Source organism: Chiloscyllium punctatum, chromosome 25 (genome assembly GCF_047496795.1).
Source record: "Chiloscyllium punctatum isolate Juve2018m chromosome 25, sChiPun1.3, whole genome shotgun sequence".
NCBI classification, from domain to species: domain Eukaryota; kingdom Metazoa; phylum Chordata; class Chondrichthyes; order Orectolobiformes; family Hemiscylliidae; genus Chiloscyllium; species Chiloscyllium punctatum.
In genome coordinates, this window is record NC_092763.1 from 64418574 (window position 1) to 64445111 (window position 26538).

Consider the following 26538-nt stretch of genomic DNA (forward strand, 5'->3'; position numbering starts at 1 on the left):
TGGTTTGCAGTTTTATAATTACCTTTATGCTATCTATTATTCAGCTTGCCTAATTAATGTGGAGGTTCAATGTGGTCATTGTGAAATGCAATTAAAATGTGAAAGTAGCTGCATGTGATTGAAAAGCCTAAGAAAGTGTGAGAATCACAATCATATGAACTTAATTTCAGGATTACCACTAGAAGACCAAACATTTACAATTTTTCAAAGAACCACTAGAACATAATGCTTTACCACAGACTGATAGGCAGGGGCAAGCTACACTATTATTTGAAAAGGATTGGCTAGTGTTAGAACCAAGTCCAGTGGGGTTAATAAACTCCTCTCTTTTCATTCCTGCAGCTCTTTATAACAGAATCTGACTTTTAAAAAGATGTAATTTCTCATATCACTGTTTACAGTACTCAACAATACAAAAGAAACAACAAGAAATAAGCCAGGCAGATCTGTTCAGTTAGAAAAATTAAGCAGTAAAATTTTATTGTAAACTCATTCAAATGAAGTACAATTTTTTCTAAAAAAGGTAAAGCGCATTCCTGAATCCTGCTTAAAACACACGCGCACATACACACACATCCAAAAGAAAGAAAAAAATACAGTTGACTTAATACAAAGAATTACATGTTATGATGTCCTTTTGATGAGCATGAAGCATTTGATATTGTGGCCTGTGTAAAGCTGGGTGTTCTGATGGAGACCATGCCTTTTAAATTGCAATCCATCCCTTTCCAGGTTGGGTGCTATGGCACTTGTAGTTCCTTTTACTTTTAAATTCTCTTTCTTTGGAATGAGCATCTGTTACTATCCCATCTTGCGGTTAATCCCATCTATCACAATAAGACAAGTTTTCATCAGGGTATTTTTTAATGTCACCTGACATCTGGATATTGAAATGCCATGAGGTCAAAATGTGTCATGAAGGGGCAGTTGATGTAGGATCAGTTGCTAATTTTAAATCTGAGATATATTGATTGTTAAGCAAAGGTATTAAGAGATATGGGCCAAAGGATGATATATAAAGTTCAGTCACAGATCAACTATGGCTAATTAAAGGATCAGGTAGGCTGAGGGGCTAATTGGCCTACTCCTGTTCCTGTGATGGACATTGCCTGGCACTTGTGTGGCTTGAATGTTACTTGCCACTTGTCAATCCCAAATCTGGATATTGTCCAGGCCTGCCTTCAGTTTCCAAGGAGTCATGAATAGTGTTGAACATTGTGCACTTATCAGTGGACATCCCCACTTCTGAACTTATGCTGAACGGACGGCCATAAAAGAAGCATTGAAGATGGTTGTGTCTAGGGCAGTACCATGAAGAATTCCTGCAGTGATTTCCGGGAGCAGAGATGGCTGACCTCTAACAACCATGACTATCTTCCTATGTGCTAGATGTGACTCAAACCGGCAGCGGGTTCCCTCCCCCCATTCCCATTGATTCCAGTTTTGTTAATGATCCTTGATGTCACACTCAGGTTAAATGCTGCTATGGTGTCAAGAACGGTCACTCTAATCTCACCTCTGGAATTCAATTCTATTGCACCATTTTGTCCATGTTTGAACCAAGGATATAATGAGGTCAGGAGCTGAGTGGCCCTGGTGGTCCCCAAACTGAATGTCAATGACCAGTTTTTAAGCTGATGCTGCTTGATAACGCTGTTCATGACCGTTTTCTTCACTAAATTGATGATTGAGTGTAAACTGATTAGATGGTAATTGGACTGGTTATATTTGTCCTGATTTTTGTGTGCATAGAATATCAAACAACAAGCAAACAGAATACAAATGTAAAGGAAACAAATTCTGGGGAATGTTTAGAGAATTAAAGTTATCAAGCTATGTTAAAAAATAAATGGTGTGGGTAAACTAGAGTATTATTTTAAAGTACAGCAAGGATTGAAATTATAAATTGGTGAAAAGAAAAACTTTTAATGTAAAACATTAAAGTTCTCTGCAGACTTTGGCATGGTTCAGTGTTTTCCTCCCCTGTCCAGTTCATTAGGTCTCTCCCACTCTGATTCATTTTCAGTAATCCAGTTGGAGTCATAATGTCTGCAGCAATTCAAAGTTTGTGAGAAGATTTGTAGCTCGGGTGCTCGTTGTTGTGGTTGTGTTCGCCGAGCTGGGAATTTGTGTTGCAGACGTTTCGTCCCCTGTCTAGGTGACATCCTCAGTGCTTGGGAGCCTCCTGTGAAGCGCTTCTGTGATGTTTCCTCCGGCATTTATAGTGATTTGTACCTACCGCTTCGGGGAGTCAGTTCCAGCTGTCCGCTGCAGTGGCCGGTAAATTGGGTCCCATAGTATCACTACCAGGGACACCATCACACAAACTGGCTAAAGAATTACAGCAGAAACTGAAACACCTGATCAGCAGATCCAGACACTCTATACAGTCAACACAGGAATTCTTGGACATCATCAGAAATATACACATAGACAAGGAAGAAACTATGGTCTCATTCGATGTAACGGCACTGTTCACCTCTATCGACAAAATCCTAGCCAGAGAAACAATAGCCAACCTGCTGGACATACAGAACAGACAACAAGACGGGGAACCTATCAACAAAGACTGCATACTCAAACTACTGGACCTGTGCCTCACAACACACTTCACATTCAACAACCAAATATATGAACAAATCAATGGCACACCCATGGGCTCACCCATCTCTATACTCATAGCAGAAGTGGTAATGCAAAGGTTAGAACAAACAGTCTTACCGCAAATTCAACCCAAACTCTGGGTCAGATATGTAGATTATACCTTTGTAATCATTAAAAACACCGAAATAGAGACCACACACCAGATCATCAACGCCACACTCACAGGAATCCGATTCACTAGAGAGGAAGGAAAGGACAACCAACTCCCATTCCTAGACGTGATGGTACAGAGAACACCGAATGGAGATTTCACCACAAAGGTATACAGGAAAGCCACACACACAGACCAAGTCCTAAACTACGAAAGCAACCACCTCAACACACACAAAAGAAGTTGCATCAAGACATTGTTCAAAAGGGCCACAACACACTGCGGTACACCAGAACTGCAAAAAGAGGAAGAAGAACACCTATACAATGTATTCGCCAAAAACGGATACCCGCGCAATTTCATCAACAGATGCCTAAGGGAAAGACAACGGAACGAGGACATGCCACAACCTAAAGGACTAGCCACACTACCATACATCAAAAACATTTCTGAACTGACAGCCAGACTACTGCGACCACTAGGACTCATAACAGCACACAAACCAACAGCCACTCTCAGACAACAACTCACCCGGACGAAGGACCCGATACCCAGCATGGTGTACAAAATCCCATGCAAGGACTGCACAAAACACTACATAGGACAAACAAGAAGACAGCTAACGGTCCGCATCCATGAACACCAACTAACCACGAAACGACATGACCAGCTATCCTTAGTAACCACACACTCAGATGACAAGCAACATGAGTTCGACTGGGACAACACTACTATTATAGGACAAACCAAACAGAGAACAGCTAGGGAATTCCTAGAGGCAAGGCACTCATCCACAGATTCAATCAATAAGCACATCGACCTGGACCCAATATACCGGCCACTGCAGCGGACAGCTGGAACTGACAATCAGAAGCAGCAGATACAAATCACTATAAATGCCGGAGGAAACCTCACAGAAGCACTTCACAGGAGGCTCCCAAGCACTGAGGATGTCACCGAGACAGGGGACGAAACGTCTGCAATGCAAATTCCCAGCTAGGTGAACAGAACCTCAACAACATTTGCAGCAATATTTTCCCTTTTAGCTGTGCATTGTTATCTCTAGATTTCAAGCACCTTGCATTGTCTGCCACCGTCCTCTACCTCATCTACATGCTGCTCATTGGTGATAACACATTCTCTGTGATAATAATCCAATCCTACCTTGTATCATTTTTCTCATCTCCTTCACGGATTCTATGCTGATGCATTGCTTGTCCAACATCCATAACTGAAAAGAACCATAATTTTGTAGAGGTAAAGCCCAGGGAAGATCAAAGTCAATATCTTCTGGATAGTGCTGCAAACTCTGCAATTTCTTCATTGTGAAAAGGTAACGTCATTGTAGTCTTACTGGCTGTGCTCTTATTGAAGAGAGACCATTGGTGGTGTTTTAACCTGAGGGTTACCACACCTCAGGGAAGAGGAGAGGTTAAGAAGGAGAATGCCTCATGGTAACCTCAGCTTGTATGAGAATTGAACCCATGCTGTTGGCAACACTCTGCGTTTGCAAAACAGCCATACAGCCAACTACGCTCACTGACTTTCAGTGTTTTCGTTGTGTCATTAGTTGTAAGGATTAACATAAGGTGATGTGACTGACACCTCCCAAAATAACGTAAGGAAACTTTTGACTGAGAGACTAGAATGGTGTTTGATAACAGCTTCAGCAGAGCTAGACATACCCAAGTAAAACTCTATCCAGTTCCTTTAGATGTAATAAACTAGTTATTATTTCAATGTAAGCAGTGGCTTACTAATCTCTTTAAAACTAATCAACTTGCAAGATACATCAATTTTACTCTGCCTCCTTCTGTGTCAGCATGTTTGCAGCTGTCATTGTCATCATCTCCAGGAGGGACTTTCCCTATGTACACTTGGCTGGCCTTCCACCTTGTGTCCCATCAACTCATTCAAAACTCTGCTGCCACATTTTATCTTTTAGCACCATTCAATCTTGTCTTTTCTTCCTTCACTGTGTCCCAGTGATGTGACAAACATTAGTGATTCACTGTTGTCAAGTGGAAGAGTGTTTGCTGAACCTATTGTGTGTACTGCCATGCACATTACATTGAAATGCAGGCAGAATGACTGTTGCAAAAATGATGCTTCAAGCAATCTCCTCAAATCTTCAAAGGCTTTTATGAAAGCAGAATCCTCTTTAACAATATTTTCAAACAGTTTTCATTATTTCAACTGCCCATTCTATCATTCTGTTTTGTATGACATATTGGATAGTTCTTGCATTTGTTGTCATTTTACAGGTTTTAAAAAAGGAATCTACTACAGAAGGAAGCAGAACAACAATGTGGTAAAAGCAAATAGATTAGTTTGGAGTTTTCATTAAAGAACACTAAATTCTGGTTAAACATTAACTATGTAATATTATATAAATATTATTGTGTTCAATGCATCAAGCCTGTCCTGCCATTCAGCATAATAGTGTCTGATCAAACATTTGAATGCCTTTTGCCCAGCCCATTCTTATAACCCTGTACACTATTAGAAATCAATCAGTATCTACCTTAAACATATAGTTCCAAATCCTTCTGCAGTGGAGAATTCCAAAGATGCGCAGTTCCCTGAGTAAAACAAAATTATCTACATTTCAGCCCAAAGTGACATCCCATTCTTTTCAAACTGTGCATTGGCTCCCCCCTCCCTGCCACTAGTTCCAGACATCAGATGTGGGGAAACATCTTACCTGCATCTATGCTGTCCATCCCTTTTAAGTATTTTGTAACTTTCAATAAGATGACCTCTCATTCTTTGAAACTCCAGAGTCTGTAGGCCTGGTTTGCCAGTTCCACCATCTCGGAAACAAGTCTAATGAGTCTTCATTGCACTCTCTCTCTGTCAATATTTTACCTGAGATAAGGACATCAAGACTGCATACAGTACGCCAGATGTAATCTAACCAAGCTGCTATATAATTGAGAAGAAGTGAGGACTGCAGATGCTAGAGATCAGAGTCGAGAGTGTGGTGCTGGAAAAGCACAGCAGGTCAGGTAGCATCCGAGGAGCAGGGGAATCAATGCTTTGGGATAAAGGATTTATGCCCAAAACAGCGATTCTCTTGCTCCTCAGATGCTGCCTGACCTGTTGTGCTATAAAATTGAAGCAAGACGTCACTATTGTTGTACTCAAATCCTCTTGCAGTAAAGGTTGACAATCTAATAGCCATTGTAGTAACTTGCTGCACCTGCATATTAGCCCTCAGTGAGTTTTTGACAAGGGTGTCATCTTGTGATGCAGTGGTAGTGTCCCTACTCCTGAACTGAGAGGTCTGGGTTCAAGTAACACCTGCTCCGGAAGTGTGTAATAGCACCTCTGAGCAGGTTAATAAGGACACCTAGGTATACTTTCCAATCTCTTACCATTTAACAACTATTATGTACATCTGTTTCTTATAAAGTGGGTAACCTGACATTTTTCCACATTACATTCTACCTGCCATATTTTGCCAAGTCACTAAGTCTGTCCAAATCCTCCTGAAACTGTTTTGCATTTTCCTTGCAATAGGCATTCCCGCTTAGCTTTATATTATCTGCAAATTTGGCAATATTCCATTTGATATCAGTCTCCAAATCATTGATATGTATTGTGAACAGCTACAGCCCAAGTACTGATCCTTGTGGTACCGAAATAGTCATAATCTGCCAATGTGAGAATTACCTATTTACTCCTACTCTTCATTTCTGTCTTCTTAAAGCACCAGATCAATGTTATGAGGGTATTTGGTAGTACCACCCTTGCAGGCAGTTAATTCCAGATTCCCACTAACCTCTGGGTAGCAACATCTTTTAGCACATCCTCTATGCGTCTTTTGCCCTTACCTTAAATCTATGCCCCTTTGCATTGATTTCTCTATCATGGTGAAAATTACCTTCCTAACTACCCTGTCTCTGCTTCTCATAATTTTAAGCATCTCAATTATTTCCTCCCTCAGTCTCCTCTGCTCCAAGCTAAAGTCCCCAATATATCCAATCTCATCATAACTAAAACTCTCGAGCCCAAACAACATTCTGCTAAATCATCTTTGCACCTTTCACAGTACCATCATATTCCTCCTATAATGTGGGTTCCAGAACCACACACAATACATGTAGCTGCAGCCTTACAAACATCCTATTCGTTCCAGCTTAACCATCCTGCTTTTAAAATCAATGACTTGGCTATAAAGACAAATAGTAATAATAATAAAAGATGATAATATAATGAAGGCATAAAGGCAAAGAATTTAGGAGCTAAAACCTAGCTACATCCCTGACAGATATAGCTCTGTCATGCATGCTCATTCCAATGTTTGTGGGTGATTGCTTGACCTTTGAATCCCATGGTCTTCCTCCTTATCTGCTTCATTTTCATAATGGCCTAAACACAACAACAATTTTACATGCACTTTTACACAATAAAACTTCTCAATGAGAATGTGGTGTAAGAAATCAGTTTAATTTGAGTTTTTGATAAATGGACTTTAAATTCTGGTTAAACATCAAGTAATACTGTGTCGCTGATAAATAGTGAGAGGTTCCTCAGAATGTCATTAAACCCTGGCACAGTAATACAGCTTTATTTACCTCATCTTCTCCTCATCTCTGTCAATTTTAGCAGGGTGTGGCATGACAATCTTTGGTCTTTCACCGAGGTGGATTCATTTTAAATGCCCTACTCCAATAGTGAGATCATTCATGCAATGCACACCCACATGTCAGTCTGCAAGGAAGAATAACATGTATTTCAGGCAATCCAACAATAAAATTCAAGAATTCAACAGATTAAGTATCTATAATATTCTACATGATAAAATAATTTTATGTATATATAGAAGAGTACAATTTAAGAAAACATAGTATAGACTTGCTATCATCTTGGTCCTGAATTTTATGCATTGCTATTCCATGAGCTGCCATTCGGGACTACTCTCATAAAATATAATAATTCAGATCTTGTACTTACCTGGTGATGTGCTGTACTGTGTAATTGCATCTCTAGCACTCACAGAAACTGAAAAGATTGTCAGGAAATTAACCACTACACCACTGCTGAAGGTTGAATCTGTACAAGATGTCAGGATCCTTTGCTTTTTTGAGGGAACCTTTGATAGATTCTCAGTTGTTCTTCCTGAAGATCAGTGCTGGCATCTTCCATAGAATTGTCCTTGGTAAACCAACTGTCATTTGAGATAATGCCCCTGTGTTGTGTTGACTGTTTTCTAATTATTTTGTTGTTGTAATCAAATGTAAAATATCTCACATGAAATTGTATTGCCAGTATTGTGAGCAACCTATATAGCACCTTTAATGTAACAAAGCATGTTTCTTAGGAGCATTTTAAAACAAAATCGCATGTTGAGTCTCAAAGTGAGATGAGGTCAGATGCGAGGTAGAATTCAAGAGATTTTGGGAAAGTAAAGTAGAAGAGCAGAGAGGTATAAGGAGGGAATTCCAGAATTTGGGGCCAAGGCAATTCTAGGCACTGCCAACAATAATGAAGCAATTAAGGCTGATGATGCATTAGAGATAGATTTAGAGGAATGCAATTATCTCAGCAAATTGGGAGGCTGAAAGACCTTATTGAGATCATGAAAGGCTGAGATCATGGAGGGATTTGAAAATTAGGATACGAGATTTAAAATTAAGACTTTATCGCCTGGTCAGTCTGTGTAGATCAGTAAGCATGGTGGGTTAGGTGAATGGGATCAGCATGAGTTATAGAGTCATAGAGATGTACAGCATGGAAACTGACCCTTCGGTCCAACCCGCCCATGCCAACCAGATATCCCTACCCAATCTAGTCCCACCTGCCAGCACCTGGCCCATATTCCTCCAAACCCTTCCTATTCAGATACCCATCCTGATGCCTTTTAAATGTTGCAATTGTACCAGCCTCCACCACTTCCTCTGGCAGCTCATTCCATACACGTACCACCCTGTGTGTGAAAATGTTGTCCCGTAGATCTCTTTTATATCTTTCCCCTCTCACCCTAAAACTATGCCCTCTAGTTCTGGACTCCCCCACCCCAGGGAAAAGACTTTGCCTATTTACCCTATCCATGTCCCTTATGATTTTATAAACCTCTGTAAGGTCACATCTCAGTCTCCGATGCTCCAGGGAAAACAGACCCAGCCGATTCAACTCTCTATAGCTCAATTCCGCCAACCCTGGCAACATCCTTGTAAATCTTTTCTGAAACCTTTCAAGTTTCACAACATCCTTCCAATAGGAAGGAGACCAAACTTGCATGCAATCTTCCAAAAGTGGCCTTGCCTGTACGGCCACAACATGATCTCCCAAATCCTTACTCAATACTCTGACCAATAAAGGAAAGCATACCAAATGCCTTCTCCACTATTCTATCTACCTGCGATCCTACTTTCAAGGAGCCATGAACCTGCAATCCAAGGTTTCTTTGTTCAGCAACATTCCTGTGGACCTTACCATTAAGTGTATAAATCCTGCTAAGATTTGCTATCCCAAAATGCAGCACATCGCATTTATCCAAACTAAACTCCATCTGCCACTCCTCAGTCCAGTGGCCCATCTGATCAAGATCCCATTGGACTCTGAGGTAACCTCACTTGCTGTCCACTACACCTCCAATTTTGGTGTCATCTGCAAACTTACTAATTATACCTCTCATGCACACATCCAAATCATTTGTATAAATGATGAAAAGTGTGGGCCCAGCACTAATCCTTGTGGCATTCCACTGGTCGCAGGCCTCCAGTCTGAAAAACAGCCCTCCACCACCACCCTCTGTCTTCTGCCTTTGAGCCATTTCGGTATACAAATGGCGAGTTCTCCTTGCATTTCATGAGATCTAACCTTGCTAACCAGTCTCCCATGGGGAACCTTGTCGAACACCTTACCTAAGTCCATATTAAAGAGTTTAGATGACTTCAGAGTCAAGGGGAGTAGAATGTGGGAGACCATTCAGGAGTACATTGGAATACTTGAGTTTAGAGGTAGAGGATGCATGAAATAGGGTTTCTGAAACAGGTGAACTAAAACAAATGCAAAGTTGTTTAATCCAATGGAGATGGGAACAGGTAGTCTTTGCAATGACATGAATATATGATTGAAAGCTTGCCTCGGTCAAATGTGATGCAAAGAGCAGACTAATGTAATCTAGACTTTTGTCAGGGAGAAGGATGGAATCTGTGGCTAGGAGCTGTGTTATGAGGAGGGACCAAACACAATGCCTTCAGCCTTCCCATTATCTAGTTGGAGGAAGTTTATACTCCTCTTATATTGGAGGTGGATAAGCAATCCAATGATTTAGCAACAGAGGAGGAGTTGAGGGAGGGCAAGGTCATGTAGAGGATCACGTCATCAAGTGTACATATGAAAACTGAAGTTGCGTTTTCAGCTGATGTCTCTAATCTCTTGTAGGTGAGGAGGGACCCGAGGAGAAATCATTACAGCAGAAAGAGAAGAGTAGCTGAGCGCGACCATTCCAACCTCTCTTCAGCTGCTTAGTTCAGTTATGGCTGATCTACATTCCAAGTCCATTCGCAAGTCTTGTTTCTAGATAACCTAATATCTTGACCTAACAAAAATTTAAGTCCAGTTTTTGAAATTTCAATTGACCCTACCTGCCTGCAGATTCTATTTTAGTTTTTCTCGGGAGAGAGTTCAAGATTTGCAATATACTTGGTGTAGAAGTATTTCCTGGACTTCACTCCTATATAGCCTTGCTCTTAATTTAAGATTGCATCCCCCCTGTTCTGACACCTCCTCAAGAGGAAATAATGTCTATATTTCTGCCCTTTCAACTCCTCTAATTATCTTAAACACTTTAGAAGATTAAGCTGTGAATTGAGTAAGCTCAAGGGAATACAAGACTAGCATTTACAATCTCTTCACATAATTTAACCCTTTTAACCTGAATATTATTCTAGTGAATCTGCATTAGCAATCCCTTAATGCCGTGTATATCTGACCTGAGGTGGGAGGGAGCTTTTGTAGCACAGTGGTGATGCCCCTACCTCTGAGCCAGAAGTCCCAGGTTCAAGTCCCACATCCTCCATAGATGTGTCACAACACATTTGATTACAAAATATCCAAGCTCCCTGATGACAGCCCTCAGAAGGAACACAATAACCCCAGATCTGTTCATACTGGAACTTGTTACAATTGCAGCATAATTTTTATCCCTTTATATTCAACCTGGTAAATATATTGTACTATATATACATACATGTGTTTCAACGAGATATAGTCTAACGTTACATTAACCTTTTAAAACAGGAAAGTTGCGAATTGGCATAGCCTAACATTGGACAACTCTGCTACTTACTGTGCAAAGTCAGTCAGCCATTTGGATTTACACAACTCCAGATCTAATTGACAAAGTAAAGTTCATGCTGTTCTTGTACACATGAGATAAAATTCTGAGGACCCTTATGAGTCTGTGGGCTTTCACCATAAGTAGGTGATATTGAAAAGTCACAGGCAATAGTTTCAATTTGTGCAGATTGGATCTACCACCCCACTGATGGCAAACAGCCTTGGACAATTTGTCATAAAGATTTGAGGCTTGCACTTTCTATATTTTAAAAACTCATTCTCAAGACCTTCTTGAAGCACTACAGTCCAGGTCTTGAAGGATCTTCCACAATGCCACTAGGAGGGGTTTTGACCCAGCAACAATGATGCTTAGGCTAGCCTAGTTGGTCATTTGGAGAGAAGCTTGGCGCTGATGGTTACCATGTATCTGCTATTCTCGTCCATCAGGCTGTAGGAGGCTGCAGGTTTGGAAGATATGCCAAAGGAATCTTTGTGATTTGTTACAATGTATCCTATAGATGCAGCTACAGTACATCGATAGTGGAAGGATTGTGTGTTTATGTGAGTGTATAGGTTGCCAATTAAGCTGCCTACTTTATAAGGGGGAGGTGACATTAGGAAACATGAAATTAACAAAATAAATCGCACTAAAACAGAACAGTTGGTTGGTCAGTCAGCGCCTGAATGAAATGCATGGCTTAATATTTTGGCTGGGACACCCAAGTATGTTCCTGATTTTAATATACTTCCTGTCAATATTGCTAACCTACCATTTTCATCCAGTTGCTAATCAATTTGCTCATGTTTCCAGCATTTTCTGTATCTGTATGAAAATAATTAGATGTTTTAAATTGCAGTAACCTCTTGACTTTATAATAGGTTCATATAATGATTAGAGCACCTCATTTGTGTCATCCTAATGCTAAGATACTCATAGCACTACATTATGATAAAACTATTCAACATCATGGCCCTTGAACACTATGTGCTTTATATCTTCAGTGTTCCTCACGTACTGCAATTAAGTCGTGGTAATATGCTTGTGAATTTACATTAGCATCGAATTGAAGGATTAGCCTGTTGGACTGATGCATGAGTCCTACCAATCTTTCTGTCAAGTAGCTTATCTTGAGTTCTGTGCCATTGTACACCCACATGTACCCTTCACAGTTTAAGCAATGGGAGGGGCAAACTGTCACTCTTTTGCTTTTTCTGAAATTATTAATGATGAACCTTTAAAGCAGATATTATACTGAGAGTAGTTAATTTCCAAAGTCACTGCATTTTGCCAAGTATGCATTATAAAGCTGCAGCATATTTGACTTCTCTCAGGGTTTTGGGACACTGAGCCACCTTGTGCTTCTCTCCCAGCATCCACATTCCTTTGAGGTTGATTTGGAAACAGAGGCTGAACATTGGTCATTTCACTTTGCATGTGAAAAGGAAAGTTTCAAAGTTACTTAATACCATGACATGAGCAGACGAGTGATCTTGAGTGGTCCAAGATGACCACATGTTTCCCAATGTTGGTTGTAGATTGGAAGATTTGGAAAAAACAAAATCTTTGTAATAGAAACAACACAGATTGGCAGGCTTGTACTTTGTAGTGCCAAACACGGAACAACGAAACAAAAGAGCCATGATACCATTCAATACAGATTGCTTCCCCATGGTACAGGGCTCAACTTCAAAATTTCAGACAGATATAAAACTTGGAACATTGTGAACTATGAGAAGGACAATGTAGAACTTCAAAAGTTGCTGGAATGGATGAAGTGGCAGATGATAAAATTCAATGCAAAGACGTATGAAGTGATACATTTTGGTGAGAAGAGCACAGAGGCAGCATGAAACAAGGGATACAGTTCTTAGGGGGTTGCAGGTGGAGAGGGACCTAGATTACATGTGCATAAGTCATTGGACATGGTGAGACAACTTGAGAGAGAAGCTAATAAAGCATACAGCATCTTAGGCTTTATTAATAAGAGTTGGGAGTACAAGGAAAAGTATTTATGTTAAACGCATGTAAAGCATAAGTTCAGCCTCACTGGAGTGTTCTGCCCAGATCTCTGCACTGCGCTTTAGGAAAGATTTGAAGTCACGGGAGAGGAGGCAGGAAAGATTCATAAGAATCATTCTGTGGATGAAGAACTTCAGTGATTTACATAGACTGATGAAGTTGGGATTTTAAACTTGAAGAAGTAAAGATCAAGAAGACATTTGATAGAAATATTTAAAGTTGTAGAGGTTCTGGAGAGAGCAGATAGGGAAAAAAAGTTTAGTCCAGATCTTCCAATGGGAAGATGGTCACTGCAGCAGTATAGACAAGAATTGTGTGTTGAACTCCCAACACAGCTAACTGTTTCAGGAATTACCCATGATGTTGAAGCTTCCAACACACACTTACCAAGAGTATGAAGTCTTACAAGGAATACCTCAGCTCTGAATTAGTTGGCGATTTTGGAGGGTTTCAACTCACTTACCTTAATAATTACCCAGAAAAAGTTAGAGGAATTAAAATTTGCTGTCACTCCTGGATACTTATTAAACTGACAACCCCAACTCGCCACTGACCACCATCACGCACCCCTACCAGTCCTAGCCTCCCCAGACCCCTGACTGCCTACCCAACATTCACTATCCCTCTGATTTGACCTCCTCTGACTCCCTGTTGAGCTAATCCCAATCTGATCTGAGCCAATATCCCACCCATCCACATACCCCATGCACTCAGCCACTTGCCTCTCACCATGTGGCAAGCCTACCTCCACACCTCTCCACCTACATCCCCATCCACCTGCAATCACCGCTCCCTCAAAATTATGGCCTACTCAGAGGTCCCATGCATTGACTTCCTACAGTGGTGAAGCAGGCCTCTTGGCCCATCACATCTACACCAACTCTCTGATGAGCATCCCATCCAGACCCACTGCATTACCCTATCCTATCCCTGTAACCCTGCACTTCCCAAGGCCAGGCCATCTAGCCTACACATCTCTGGGCCCTATGGTCCAGTTTAGCATGGCCAATCCACTTGACCTGCACATCTTTGGACTGCGGGAGAAAACCAGAGCACCCGGAGGAAACCCATTCAGACATGGGGAAAATGTGCAAACTCTACACAGACAGTTGCCCAAGGGTGGAATGGAACCCAGGTCCCTGGTGCTGTAAGGCAACAGCACTAACCACTGAGCCGCCATGCTAGAAGACCCTGCTGTGTACAACAGGAAATAAAACTACAGAAAAAGTAGCCTGCAATATACCCAGTACATCAAGTCCTCACCAACCTACCCCAACCCCTCATCATCTGGCACATTACCCCTTTAACCATGTGTTGTTTTACCCCTCACCCACCTACCACATATACCTCTTCATCCAACCTTCACTTGACCCTCTCACTTACGCATATTTTTCTCTCAGTTGCTTTGGAAGTAATTTCAGGATCTTTCAGGATAAAAGATGTGGCTTTCAAAACCAACCCATTTTGCCACCGGCAGTTGGGATTCAGTTTGGAAGGCTCCTGGTCAGGATAGAGAACTCCTCTAAATGGAAATATCTTTTCTTTTGTCTGATCTGGATTGGAAGATGATTTCCGGCCCTGGTCAGAAGTTCAGGTGCATTGATCTTTAAAATGTCAGAAATACATGCAGCAAATAATCAAAAAAGTGAATGGAATGCTAGCCTTTTATACCTAGAGGATTGAAGTATAACAATTCAGAAGTTATGCTGCAGTTATGCAAAACCCTGGTCAAAACTGATGGAGTACTATGAGTTGATCTGGGTACCATATCTTGGAAAGGATATATTGGCCTTAGAAAGAGTGTAATGTAGGTATGCAAGAATGAAATCTAGACTTCAGGGGCTAAGTTATAAGAAGAAATTATATAAATTAGACCTGTTTTCTCCAGAATTTAGAAATTGAAGGACAATCTGATTGAAATCTTCAAGCTATTAACAGGAGAAGACATGGTAGATAAAGATAAATTATTTCCCCTGTTTGGGGATTCTCGAGCTAGGGAGCATAGTCTGAGAACCAGGGCCAGACCATTCAGGAGAAATGTTGGGAAGCACTTCTCCACACACAGGCTGGTGGAGGATTAGAAGTCTCTTCTACAAATAGTGGTGGATAGAGGATCAATTATTAATTTTAAATCTGAGATAAACATTTTTTGTTCAATAAAAGTATTAAGTGATCTGGGCCAAAGGCAGATTTGTGTATTTAAGCTCCAGGTCAGCCATGATCTCATTGAATAGTGGAACTGGTTCAAGGATCTGAATGGTCTATTCCTATGTTAAAATAAGAAGACATGAGAAACTTTTATTTTACACAGAGAGTGCTGGTGATCTGGATTACTGTGCCTGAGAATGTGATGGGAAGGAGGTTCAATTAAGGAGAAATATGCAGCAAGAAGGCACAAGGTAAAATACTCCTTCAGAGAGCTGGTACTGATGTGACAGGCCAAATGGCTTCTTCCTGTGCTGTAATGATTCAGTAAACCCTCCTACTGGATTCTCTCTACCTTCTCCATTGCCAGCACATACTGTTGATTAATCTAGAAGATGCTGTAAGCAACTCGGTGGCTCAGTGGTTAGCACTGCTGCCTCACAGCACCAGGGACCCAGATTCGATTCCAGCCTTGGGCGTCTGTCTGTGCAGAGTTTGCACTTTCTCCCCGTGTCTGCGTGGGTTTCCTCTGGGTGATCCAGTTTCCTCCCACAGTCCAAAGATGTGCAGGTTAGGTAGATTGGCCATGCGAAATTGCTCATAGTGTTAAGTGCATTAGTCAGAGGGAAATGGGTCTGGGTGGGTTACTCTTTGGAGGGTCAGTGTGGACTTGTTGGGCTGAAGGGCCTTTTTCCACACTGTAGGGAATCTAATCTAATCTAATCTAATCTAAAAATTTACCATGCTAAGCTTGCCAGCTAGTATCCTGTTCATTGGTTTCAAACATCAAGAAGGGTATGAACAGCATTGTTACAGGGAGACCATCACCTTCATGTCTCCTTCAAATTCTCCAAATCTCACAGACTCCTAATTTGGACCTAATCATCATTTCTGGAAGACAGCCCTGGAATTTTCAAAGCTTTTGAAAGCACCAGTTTTGAAAGCTGTGTGGCAGATTTCTGTCCTACACCAACTGTTGTTCCCAATTTTGGACACATTAAACACCTGTTCAATGGATTTCCACAGGGATTTAAAGGCAAATCTCCTTGTACCCTAACCCAAGTTGAAGATCAATAAGAAGGCCTTGCATTGAGTCGCTTGGCCATGGGTAATCTGAGATGCAGAAAGAGAATTCTAGCTGACTTGACTGTCAGACAAAAGAGGGATCATACCCATACAAAGAGAGAAAAGGCTAAATTTCATAAACAGTATATTTAGTTGCTGGGAAGTAGCTTTGATGCATTAATGTAACCTGGCAGGTGCTGGACGAAACTGGTTATGTCAGTGTCTCACATTGTTTGTGCCAGTGGGCAGATGTGCATCTAATCCCACATTGTGTACAATGGATGTGTGGTACCATGTAATGTGAGGTGGATGAAGACTGAACTTACCCCCAGGTCATTATCAGCCTATGTTTGAGAGAGCAAAGCATGTAACTAACAGTAAGGCTGATAATTGGAATCTGAAACAAGTCTATTTAATCTACATCTAGGAAGAATATTGTGAATACCAAGTTTAGTCACTGAAGCAGATGGTCAGATTTCAGGTGAAATTTAACCCTTCGGTTAGTCCAACTGCACTGCTGAGAACAGTGTTTTGGCTTCTTTCAAGCTTTACTTGTGTAAATAGGTAGACAATGTGCAGCATGAAGCTATATCATCCAGGTAAAAGTTGCAAAGTTGAAATGGAATGGTTGGTCTTAGATAGGACAGCAAAATGTATTAAAGGAAGTTGAAGATCAGCGTAGCTTCTTGCTTTAAGAGATATACAGCATGGAAACAGACCGTTTGGTCCATCTCGTCCATGCTGACCAGATATCCGAAATTAATCTAGTCCCATTTGCCAGAATTTGGCCCATATTCCTTTGAACCCTTGCTATTCATATACCCAACCAGATGCCTTTTAAATGTGATAATTATACCAGCCTCCACCACTTCCTCTGGCAGCTCATTCATACATGCACCATCCTCTGCATGAAAAAGTTGCCCTTTAGGTCCCTTTTAAATCTTTCCCCTCTAACCTTAAATCTATGCCCTGTAGTTTTGGAATCCATCACCCCGGGGAAAAGACCTTGTCTATTTACCCTATCTATCCCTCATGATCTTATAAACCTCTACAAGGTCACTCCTCAGCCTTCGAAGCTGCAGGGAAAATAACCTTAGTCTATTCAGCTTCTCTTTATAGCTGAAACCCTCCAATCCTTGTAAATCTTTTCTGAACCCCTTCTGAATCTTTCCTGCAGCAGAGAGATCAATATTTCACACCATATTCCAAAAGTGGCCTAATCAATGTCCTGTATAATCACAGCATGACCTCCCAACTCCTATACACAATGCACTGATCAATAAAGGAAAGTATGCCAAACGCCTTCTTCACTATCTAATCTACCTGCGACTCTACTTTCAAGGAACTATGAACCTGCACTCCAAGGTCTTTTTGTTCAGCAATACTCCCCAGGACCTTACCATTTAAGTGTATAAGTCCTGCCCTGACTTGCCTTTCCAAAATGCAGCACCTTGCCTTTACCTAAATTAAACTCCATTTACCACTCCTCTGCCCATTGGCCCATCAGATCAAGATCCTGTTGTAATCTGAGGTAACCTTCTTCGCTGTCTATTACACCTCCAATTTTGGTGTCATCTACAAACTTACTAACTATACATCCTATGTTCACATCCAAATCATTTATGTAAATGACAAAAATCAGTGGACCCAGCACCAATCCTTGTGGCATATCACTGGTCACAGGTCTCCAGTTTGAGCCAGTTCTGATCCAAATAGTTAGTTCTCCTTTTATTCCCTGTCATCTAACCTTGTTAACCAGTCTACCATGAGGAACTTGTCAAACACCTTACTGAAGTCCATATAGATCACATCTACAGCTCTGTCCTCATCAATCCTACTTGTTACTTCTTCAAAAAACTCAATCAAGTTGGTGAGACATGAGTTTTCATGCACAAAGCCATGTTGACCATCCCTAATCAGTCCTCGCCTTTCGAAATACATGTAAATCCTGTACTTCAGGATTCCATTCAACAACTTAAGCACCACCAATCTCAGGCTTACCAGTCTATAGTTCCCTGACCTTTCCTTACCATCTTTCTTAAATAGTAGCACCACGTTAGCCAACCTCCAATCTTCTGGCATCTCATCTGTGTCTATCAATGATACAAATATCTCAGCATGGGGCCCAGCAATCACTTCCCTAGCTTCCCACAGAGTTCTAGGGTACACCTGATCAGGTCCTGGGGATTTATCCATCTTTAAGTTATCCAGCACCTCCTCCATTGTATTATGAACATTTTTCAGCATGTCCCTGTGTATTTCCCCACATTCTATAACTTCTATTTCCTTCTCCACAGTAAACAAAATGCATGTTTGGAATCTCCCCCATCTCCTGCAACTCCACACATGGCCTGCTTGCTGATCTTTAAGGGGCCCTAACCTCTTCCTAGTTACCCTTTTGTCCTTCATGTATTTGTAGAATCCCTTCAGATTTTTTTTTTACCCTGTTTGCCAAAGCTATCTCATGTGCCCTTAATTCTATAAAGTTTCTGTGTCAACTGTGGTGGCACGGTGGCTTGGTGGTTAGTGCTGCTGCTTCACAGCACCAGGGACCTGGGTTCAATTCACTTTTCGGTGTCTGTGTGGAATTTGTACGTTCTTCCTGTCGGTTTCCTCCAGGTGCTCCAGTTTCCTCCCACAGTCTAAAGATGTGCAGGTGAGGTGGTTTGGCCATGCTAAATCATCAAGAGATGTGTAGGCTAGGTAGGTTATCCATGGGGAATGCAGGGTTATAGGGATGGGGGAGGAAGGGGAGGGGTGTGGCCGGTGCAGTGGATCTGAATGGAATGCTTTTTGGAGGGTTGAGGTTGGCTCCACTGGACAAATGGCCTGCTTCCACACTATGAATGGAATCTTTCCTCTGAATCAGTAAGACATGCATTCAAGTCCTACACCTGAGATTTGAGTGCAAGGATGTTGGCTGACACTTCAGTATATTAATAGTGCAGCACTATCAGAGGTGCCATCTTTCAGTTCAGAAGTTATGCCAAGGCCCTGTCTGCTCTCTCAGGTGAACTGTCAAAGATTGTATCATAGAAGATCAGGAAGTTATCCCCAGTACCTTTGACAATATTTATCCCAGTGTCAAAATTAGTCTTGTTCATAGAAGTCAGAGGGTCATGGTGGAAGAGTGTTTTGCAGGCTGGAGGTTCGTGACTAGTTGTGTTCTGCAGGGAGCTGTACTGGAACCTCTGCTGTTTGTGATATATATAAATGACTTGGATAAAAATGTAGCTGGGTGACTTAGTAAGTTTGCAGATGATACAAAGATCGATGGAGTTGTGGATAGTTTTGAAGGTTGTGAAAGGATATAGATCAGTTGCAAATATGGGCAGAGAAACGACAGATGGAGTTTAATCTGTGTAAGTGTGAGGTGCTGCACTTTGAGAGATTAAATGTTAAGGAAAAGTATACAGTTAATGGCAGGACCCTGAACAGCATCGGTGTACAGAGAGATCTTGGGGTTCAAGTCTATAGCTCCCTGAAAGTGGCCATGCAAGTAGATAGGGTGATAAAGAAGGGGTATGGCATGCTTGCCTTTATTAGTCATGGAACTGAGTAGAAGAGTCAGGATGTCATGTGCAGCTTTATAAGTCTTTGGTTAGGCCACGCTTAGAGTATTGCATTCAGTTCTGGTGGCCACATTACAGGAAGGGTGTGGAGGGTTTGGACAGGGTGCAGAAGAGGTTTACCAGGATACGGCCCGGATTAGAGGGCATGAGCTATAAGGAAAAGCTATAAAAACTCAGGTTGTTTACTCTGGAGTAGCGGATGCTGAGGGGAGACTTGATAGAATCTATAAAATTTTGAGATGCATAGATAGGGTTGACGGTCAGAGTCCTTTTCCCAGAGTTGAAATGTCTAGTACTAGGGGGCATGCATTTAAGGTGAGGGGGGTAAAGTTCAAAGGAGATGCGAGGAGCAAGTTTATTACACAGAGAATGGGAGACGTCTGGAAAGCACAGTCAGGAGTGATGGTGGAGCAGATAGTTTAGGGGCATTTAAGAGACTTTTAGATAGGTACGTGAATATACAAGGTGTGGAGGGATATGGACCAGGGGCAGGCAGGAGGGATTAGTTAAATTTGGCATTATGTGCAGCACAGCATTGTGGGCTGAAGGGCCCGTTCCTGTGCTGTACAGTTCTATGTCCTCTAGTGGTAATTGCGGTGTTGTTTGTAGGAGCTCATTGTGTGCCTATTGGCTGTTACATGACCTATTTTCCAATAGCGACTACTTCCTTTTAAAAAAAACTATTTTGTAAAGCATTGATTCATTTTGAGGTCGCAAAAGGTGCTATAAGCATGCAAGTTTTTGTTTTCTAAAATCCCTGAATGTGGAATCTGAATGACCTTCACTGAAATGCCTCACATACAAGACAGTGATATTTAAGACCAGTTGTGAACAATAACTACAGTACTTGGTCAAATTATGGTGTCTGGCAATGTGTAAAAAAAAATTCAGCAAATTTACAAATTCTGTAGATTATCCTCATTGCATTTCCACATGTAGAAAGGTAAGGAAGAAGTGGGCTAAAGGTCTTCATGATGATGAATTGAATGCATTGTCAGGTAAAACTCTTGCTTTCAGAAGAATGTGAAATCAGGCAAATTGAAAAATACTAATCATTTTTTAAAAAAACGTCCGTTCTGTGATTACAGTGATTGAGCTGCCGGTGACATAGTGATATCTTCCAAACGGTAGCAGCAATGATTTTAATAATTCCATTCATTTCAGAGATCTGTGCATTCTGAATTGGTTCATGTCTGTTAGAGATGGAATGATAGTAATTACACCAGCATTGTTTGGTAGAATAATGGAGACATTAACCTTGTGCCCCCCCACTATCCGCCATGTATATGTAAAAACATCACTCACAAAAACACCCCCTGCAATCCATGAGACTATTGTATCAAGCAAACTAATAGTAAAATGTGTATTCCTGTGAAGACAATAGATGGGCTTGTATTGTTCAACACAGTAAATTGCTGGATGAGCTTTATTTTGACTGCAGTTACAGTTGTGTAGCTGTTGAACAGTTTAAATGGACTGTATTCAATGTATTTACAGAGTGGCGGGAAACAAATGATTCTTGAAATAAAGAATAACAGGGAAAATTGATGGATAAATAAGAAAAGAGGTCTTGAATGGACAGGACTACAGCATGGCAGAGCTTAAGAGGGTCAATCTACATGGTAAGGAATTAATAAAAACTATAAAATAATTATTCAATGATGGTTTAACATGAGAATTTACATTTTTAATGGTTTATGGAAAAATGAATTTAAAAGGCATTATGTTTCATACCTTTTCAAGAGCTGAAACTACAAAACAATATACCAAACTTAGCTTAAGTGGACATAAACTGGAGGAAAATTGCTTGTTTCACAGATTAGAATGTGTAAGTGCTTGTCCTGTAAGAACTTGAAATAATACTTTTGTTTTAAGTTGGAGTAATAGGATACCTATCAGGTATGAATTGTATGTTTTCAAAAAAGCATTGACATCAAATCATTTTTATGATCATAAAAATTAAAATCTTTGGAGTTTAGATGTTGCTCGGTCAAACTCCATGATTGTAGTTTACGTTGTTCTCGGATTGATTAGGCACCGATCCTATTCTGTTATCTTGACTGATCTTCAATCAGTTAGCCACAGTCTGGTCTCTTATATTGATAGGAAAAGGATCAAAGATTCTACTTAGTGTCAACAAAGAACTAAATCAGGGAGAAATCCAAGAAAGAATGGAGTTTATAGCTTTCCCTTTCAGGATTCTAATTCAATGTGTTAGATTGACTCAGTACAAGTTGACTGTACAGTACAATATTTTACTGCAAGCACCTATTCCCTCACCTGCTTTTAGGTTTTACACCAATGCTGATTTGGATTCCCAGGAGCGCATGTTAATTTGGGGATAACATCTATCACCTCACCCACTCTCTGTCCCTTTTCTTTCTTCATTCCAAATGCGACATAAAGTACTAACTTAGTGCATCCACCATTAACGAGAAACCTAATTGGATGACAGGTAAAATCCAGGAGTGTGAAGGAATTCCTGCCAACCTGATGAATGAGTCCAGTCCAACAATTTTCAAGAAGCAGGAAAGCATGCCGGACAAAGCTACCCCTTCAACTGACACCCCATCGATTTAACACTCACCCCTTCCACCACCAATGCATTGAGGCTGCAGTGCATACCATCCATAATATACACTGCCATAACTAGAGAAGTCTTCTTCCAAACCCGTGATTTCTACTGCCTACAACAATGAAGGCGATGGCACGTGGGGGCATCACCGACAGCAAAACTGTTTAAAGTACTAGTTTCTTGAGACAGTCGTTTTTTTTCTGAATCAAATCTAACGGAGTGCAAATTAATTTCAGGGAGCGATATTATTATCCAAAATCATGGCTCTCAGTGCTGATCTTCTGTGTTTTATGCCGCCAATCTGACCATCTGTTTGTCACATTTTGAAAACCTTCTGTTCAGTTTGAGCTTGCTCAGCAGAGCCAGTGCTATCTTGTTTCCAGGAACATGCTCCCTCCTAATTCCCATCTCAGTCACACAGCATCCTAACTGGAAAATATGTTGTTACTTCTTTGCTGTCAATAGGTCAAACCAACATCACATTGACGGCAAAGGAACAAGATGGCAGCGCACCACCATCTTCTCAAGGCTGATTAGAGTTGGGTGCTAAATGCTGACCTTGCCAGTAATCAGGGTAAACTTATATTTTGTGGGCTATTTTTGAGATTTTCTCAGCCTACATTTTTGCTTTTCAGAGGCTGTTTTTCCATTCTCATTTACTCAATTCTTTGGTGATATAGTCATGTAATAACAACATCTTTGGTATTTATGTTGATATGCACGGAATTTAAAATCTAACAAATTAGAAGAATTCAACAATAACCTCAATTATCACCCTCCATTAAAAAAAGCCGCACCACACATGGAAGCTATTCATTTCTTACTGCTTAAGTTGGCACAGGGCATCAGGCGTAAGTTAGCTTAAAAGTTATTTTTCTCAAAATAACTGACACACACTTCCACACACACACAAAAAAACCCATCAACCTAAGCACCCTAAACGCATCTTTTGTCGACTGTTAAGATTATAAGCAATGCATTTCCATTGGGTAAACATATAGCAAGAGCATTTTAAAGTGACTCTTTTCCCATTGTTCACCTCTGTCATTGAATTTTCCTGGGCATTTTGGGAATTTTGGAGAAAATCCTTTGGCCGTCCTAAGTGATTTGAACTCTGCCAGGGATGCTCATGTGCATGGCTAAATTTTAAGAAATATATAGAACCTAATTAGTCTAAAGTAAATCGCTTAATTTTCCATCAATTAATTATCCACAAAGCCCATCCTATATCTAGGGTCACCTAACATGTTTGTAGAGTTAGACCAAACACGTTAACTCCTGTGCCCATGTGCTGTCAGTTAATACTTCCAAGCTACATACTATAACTTTCCTTGATTCTCTTTATTTCACTAGTGCTGCAACGTTCAATGCTCTTCTGAACTTCATTGTTACCTGCTTTTCTCAAATACAAATACCTCCCTTCACCTTTCCAGCATCATTTCTGAGATAAAAACAGAAAAACTCAGCAGGTAGGCCGCATCTGTGGAGAGAAATCAGTGTTAACTTTTTGGGTCCAGTGACCCTTCCTCAGATCTGATTTTTGTTTCTGATTTACAGCCTCTGCAGTTATTTCAGTCATTTCAGACATGTCTACTCTAGTTTATTTCTTAAATCCTTTTACCCTCTTAATTTTTCTCCCTCCTCCAACCCTTCAGGCTTGTACAGCTTCACCACATAATTATAGAAGAAATAGCCCATTTAGTTGATTACAATTCATTCATGCAACAGCACCTATCAGTGCTCAAAACACAGCATCCAAGATAAGTGCTGCCTATGATATTACTTCCCAGTTTATTTCATCTCTATCTCAACCTTAATGGTGGCTTTCCCTTAGTGACCCTGACCCTTCATGTTGGTTTCTCAATTTTCTAACTCTAACCCTAAGTGATTACGTTGCAGGCAACCCTATGCCAATTTTATTCGTACACAAAAAAAATTCTTCCTCCATGAGACGTTCAGTCCCTAGTATCAGCAAATGCTGGCTTTATTTTCACAAAAAACACTGAAAAAAGAGAAGTCTGCTGAAGTTTCACATCTTTTGATTACTCCTCTCATTTTATCCTTTGAAGTGACAAGCAAAACACTGATTGCTGTGCAACTGGAGAATGGCTGAGTAAAGTTTGATTTTTTTTACTCTCGTGGATGAAGCAGTAAATCTTTTTTATAATGAGTCACATCTCAAGTTCTAAAATTCTGGGTAGATTTGTCAGTCAGGAACCTTGGAATTAGAGAGATTTCACCTAGGTGTGGACTGAAATGTGCTTGATGGAAGCTGTCACAGAATTTAGATTGGATTAGAGTCCCTACAGTGTCGAAACAGGCCCATCCCCTACCCTATATTTACCCCTGATTAATGCACCTAACACTATGGGCAGTTTAGCATGGCCAGTTCCCCTGGCCTGCACATCTTTGGAACGTGGGAGGAAACCAGAGTCCCCAGGGGAAACCCATGCGGACATGAAGAGAATGTGCTCCACACAGACAGTTGCCTGAGGCGGGAATTGAACCTGAGTCCCTGGCGCTGTGAGGTTAGCAGTGCTAATCACTGAGCCACCGTGATGCCCACAATTTAGTTTATTGTGTAAATTTATTGAGGTCCAGGACATTGTAAGTGACCTTGTACCTGTTAATTATTGTATTGAAAATTAATTTGTTGATCACTGCTTTCTTCCTACAACATCAGAAATCTATTGGCAATAGTTGATTGAGTGTAACAGTCTTTGTCTTGCGTAGGTTATTTGAAACTGTAAAAATGTTAGAACTGAGCTATTCCTATCTCTCTGACCTGAAAGAACAAGAAAAGTTAAAACCTTTTTGGTTTAGAGATAATGAATAGCTGTCACCAAGTTGCATTCATCCTTTCATAGGTGTGATAACATTCCACCCCTGAGTAAAATGTTATGCTCCTTAGCAAAAGACAAGGCTGCTTTAGAGCTTACAGTCACTGAATCTGCAAGAAGCCTTTGGGTGGTAGCTGCCACTCAGCCAGGAATTCAGTCAATCATTTCAGCAGTGGTTGAAAAGAATATTGGTTTGAATGATTGTAAAAGGCCATTAAATCTGAGCATAGTAAAGCAAGCTGTGATACACTCAGGCAGGCGAGCGCTTTGAATCATCTCACCTCTTCCCGTCATCTTCACAAGACTAATCCTATTTGGCTAAATTATCCCGACATTAGGGATGCCTGCATGCAAATTTTTTTTGGGTTCTCCTTCCAAGGTTGCGGTGAGTACAAGTGCGAAACCAAAATCATGCAATGGCATTGCCTGTTCGAAATGGGGATCCATTGCACAATCTAAATTATCTTCTCAGGGAGCAGAAACCATTGTAATAGCTTTGATTCCTCCCCCAAGTGCCTGTGAATTAAGGGCTAATCCTACAATCCTTTGAACAGACATTGATTTCTCTTTTATACATTTGATAAAAGACAAAACATCAGAAAAATGAATGACTGGAATGTTAACACATTATTCTTTTATTGTTTCTTTGGCCAAATAATGCTTTGATTTTGTTTTTGCAGGAGAACTTTTCTGAAACCTGTTGGTGACAGTGATATAAACAGTGCCTGTGCACCAGCGTGATGTGGTCTCACAATACTTTGGCTATCTTTACAGGGAGAATTTAAGCCCAGCCAATATTTCATGTTTATCGAAGCACAGAACATGGAAACAGCAGGTATGTCAATGAGTTCATAAATTATTCAGTCTTGTTGCAGATTTTTTAAAAAGTGCCAAAACTTTGACATATGTTTCTGATTCCATGATGTACGTTTCAATGAAAGTCTTACAAATGGCCTCACTTGAGATTAGTAGGTTGAGCCAAACATCGAAAGCAGCTGAAAAATTTAGATCATTTTGTCAAACATTTGATTGCCTGCTGATAGACTTTTGGGCAAGATTCCTAAAAGGGCAGAAAGACTCCAAGGTGTGACATTAGGAACTAGCATGAGGCAGAAAAGCTTTTCTGTTTACTGTTGTAAATAGCTTTGGTGATCATTTTTCTGAATGCCATCACAGAGAAAAATGCCTTTCACAATCCTAAGAAGTCCAGAGACAAGTTTAAAGTTTAGTCACCGCCTTCTTAAAGTAGAGAGTATTAGCTATAGTATATTTGT

General features: G+C 40.7%; 1 protein-coding gene across 7 annotated transcripts in view; it reads left to right on the forward strand.

The window, feature by feature from the left end:
* Positions 1-26538, forward strand: part of nexmifb (neurite extension and migration factor b) — a 314997-nt gene that overhangs the window by 256176 nt on the left and 32283 nt on the right. For 6 of the 7 annotated variants that reach the window (XM_072595429.1, XM_072595426.1, XM_072595431.1 and 3 more), the window contains 2 exons: positions 21347-21471; positions 25945-26099. In XM_072595429.1, coding sequence (XP_072451530.1) covers positions 26066-26099 — 34 coding nt within the window. In that variant the 5' untranslated portion in view covers positions 21347-21471; positions 25945-26065. Of the gene's footprint in view, positions 1-15378; positions 15467-21346; positions 21472-25944; positions 26100-26538 lie in introns of all 7 variants that reach the window. The other variant, XM_072595427.1, reaches the window with a different exon arrangement.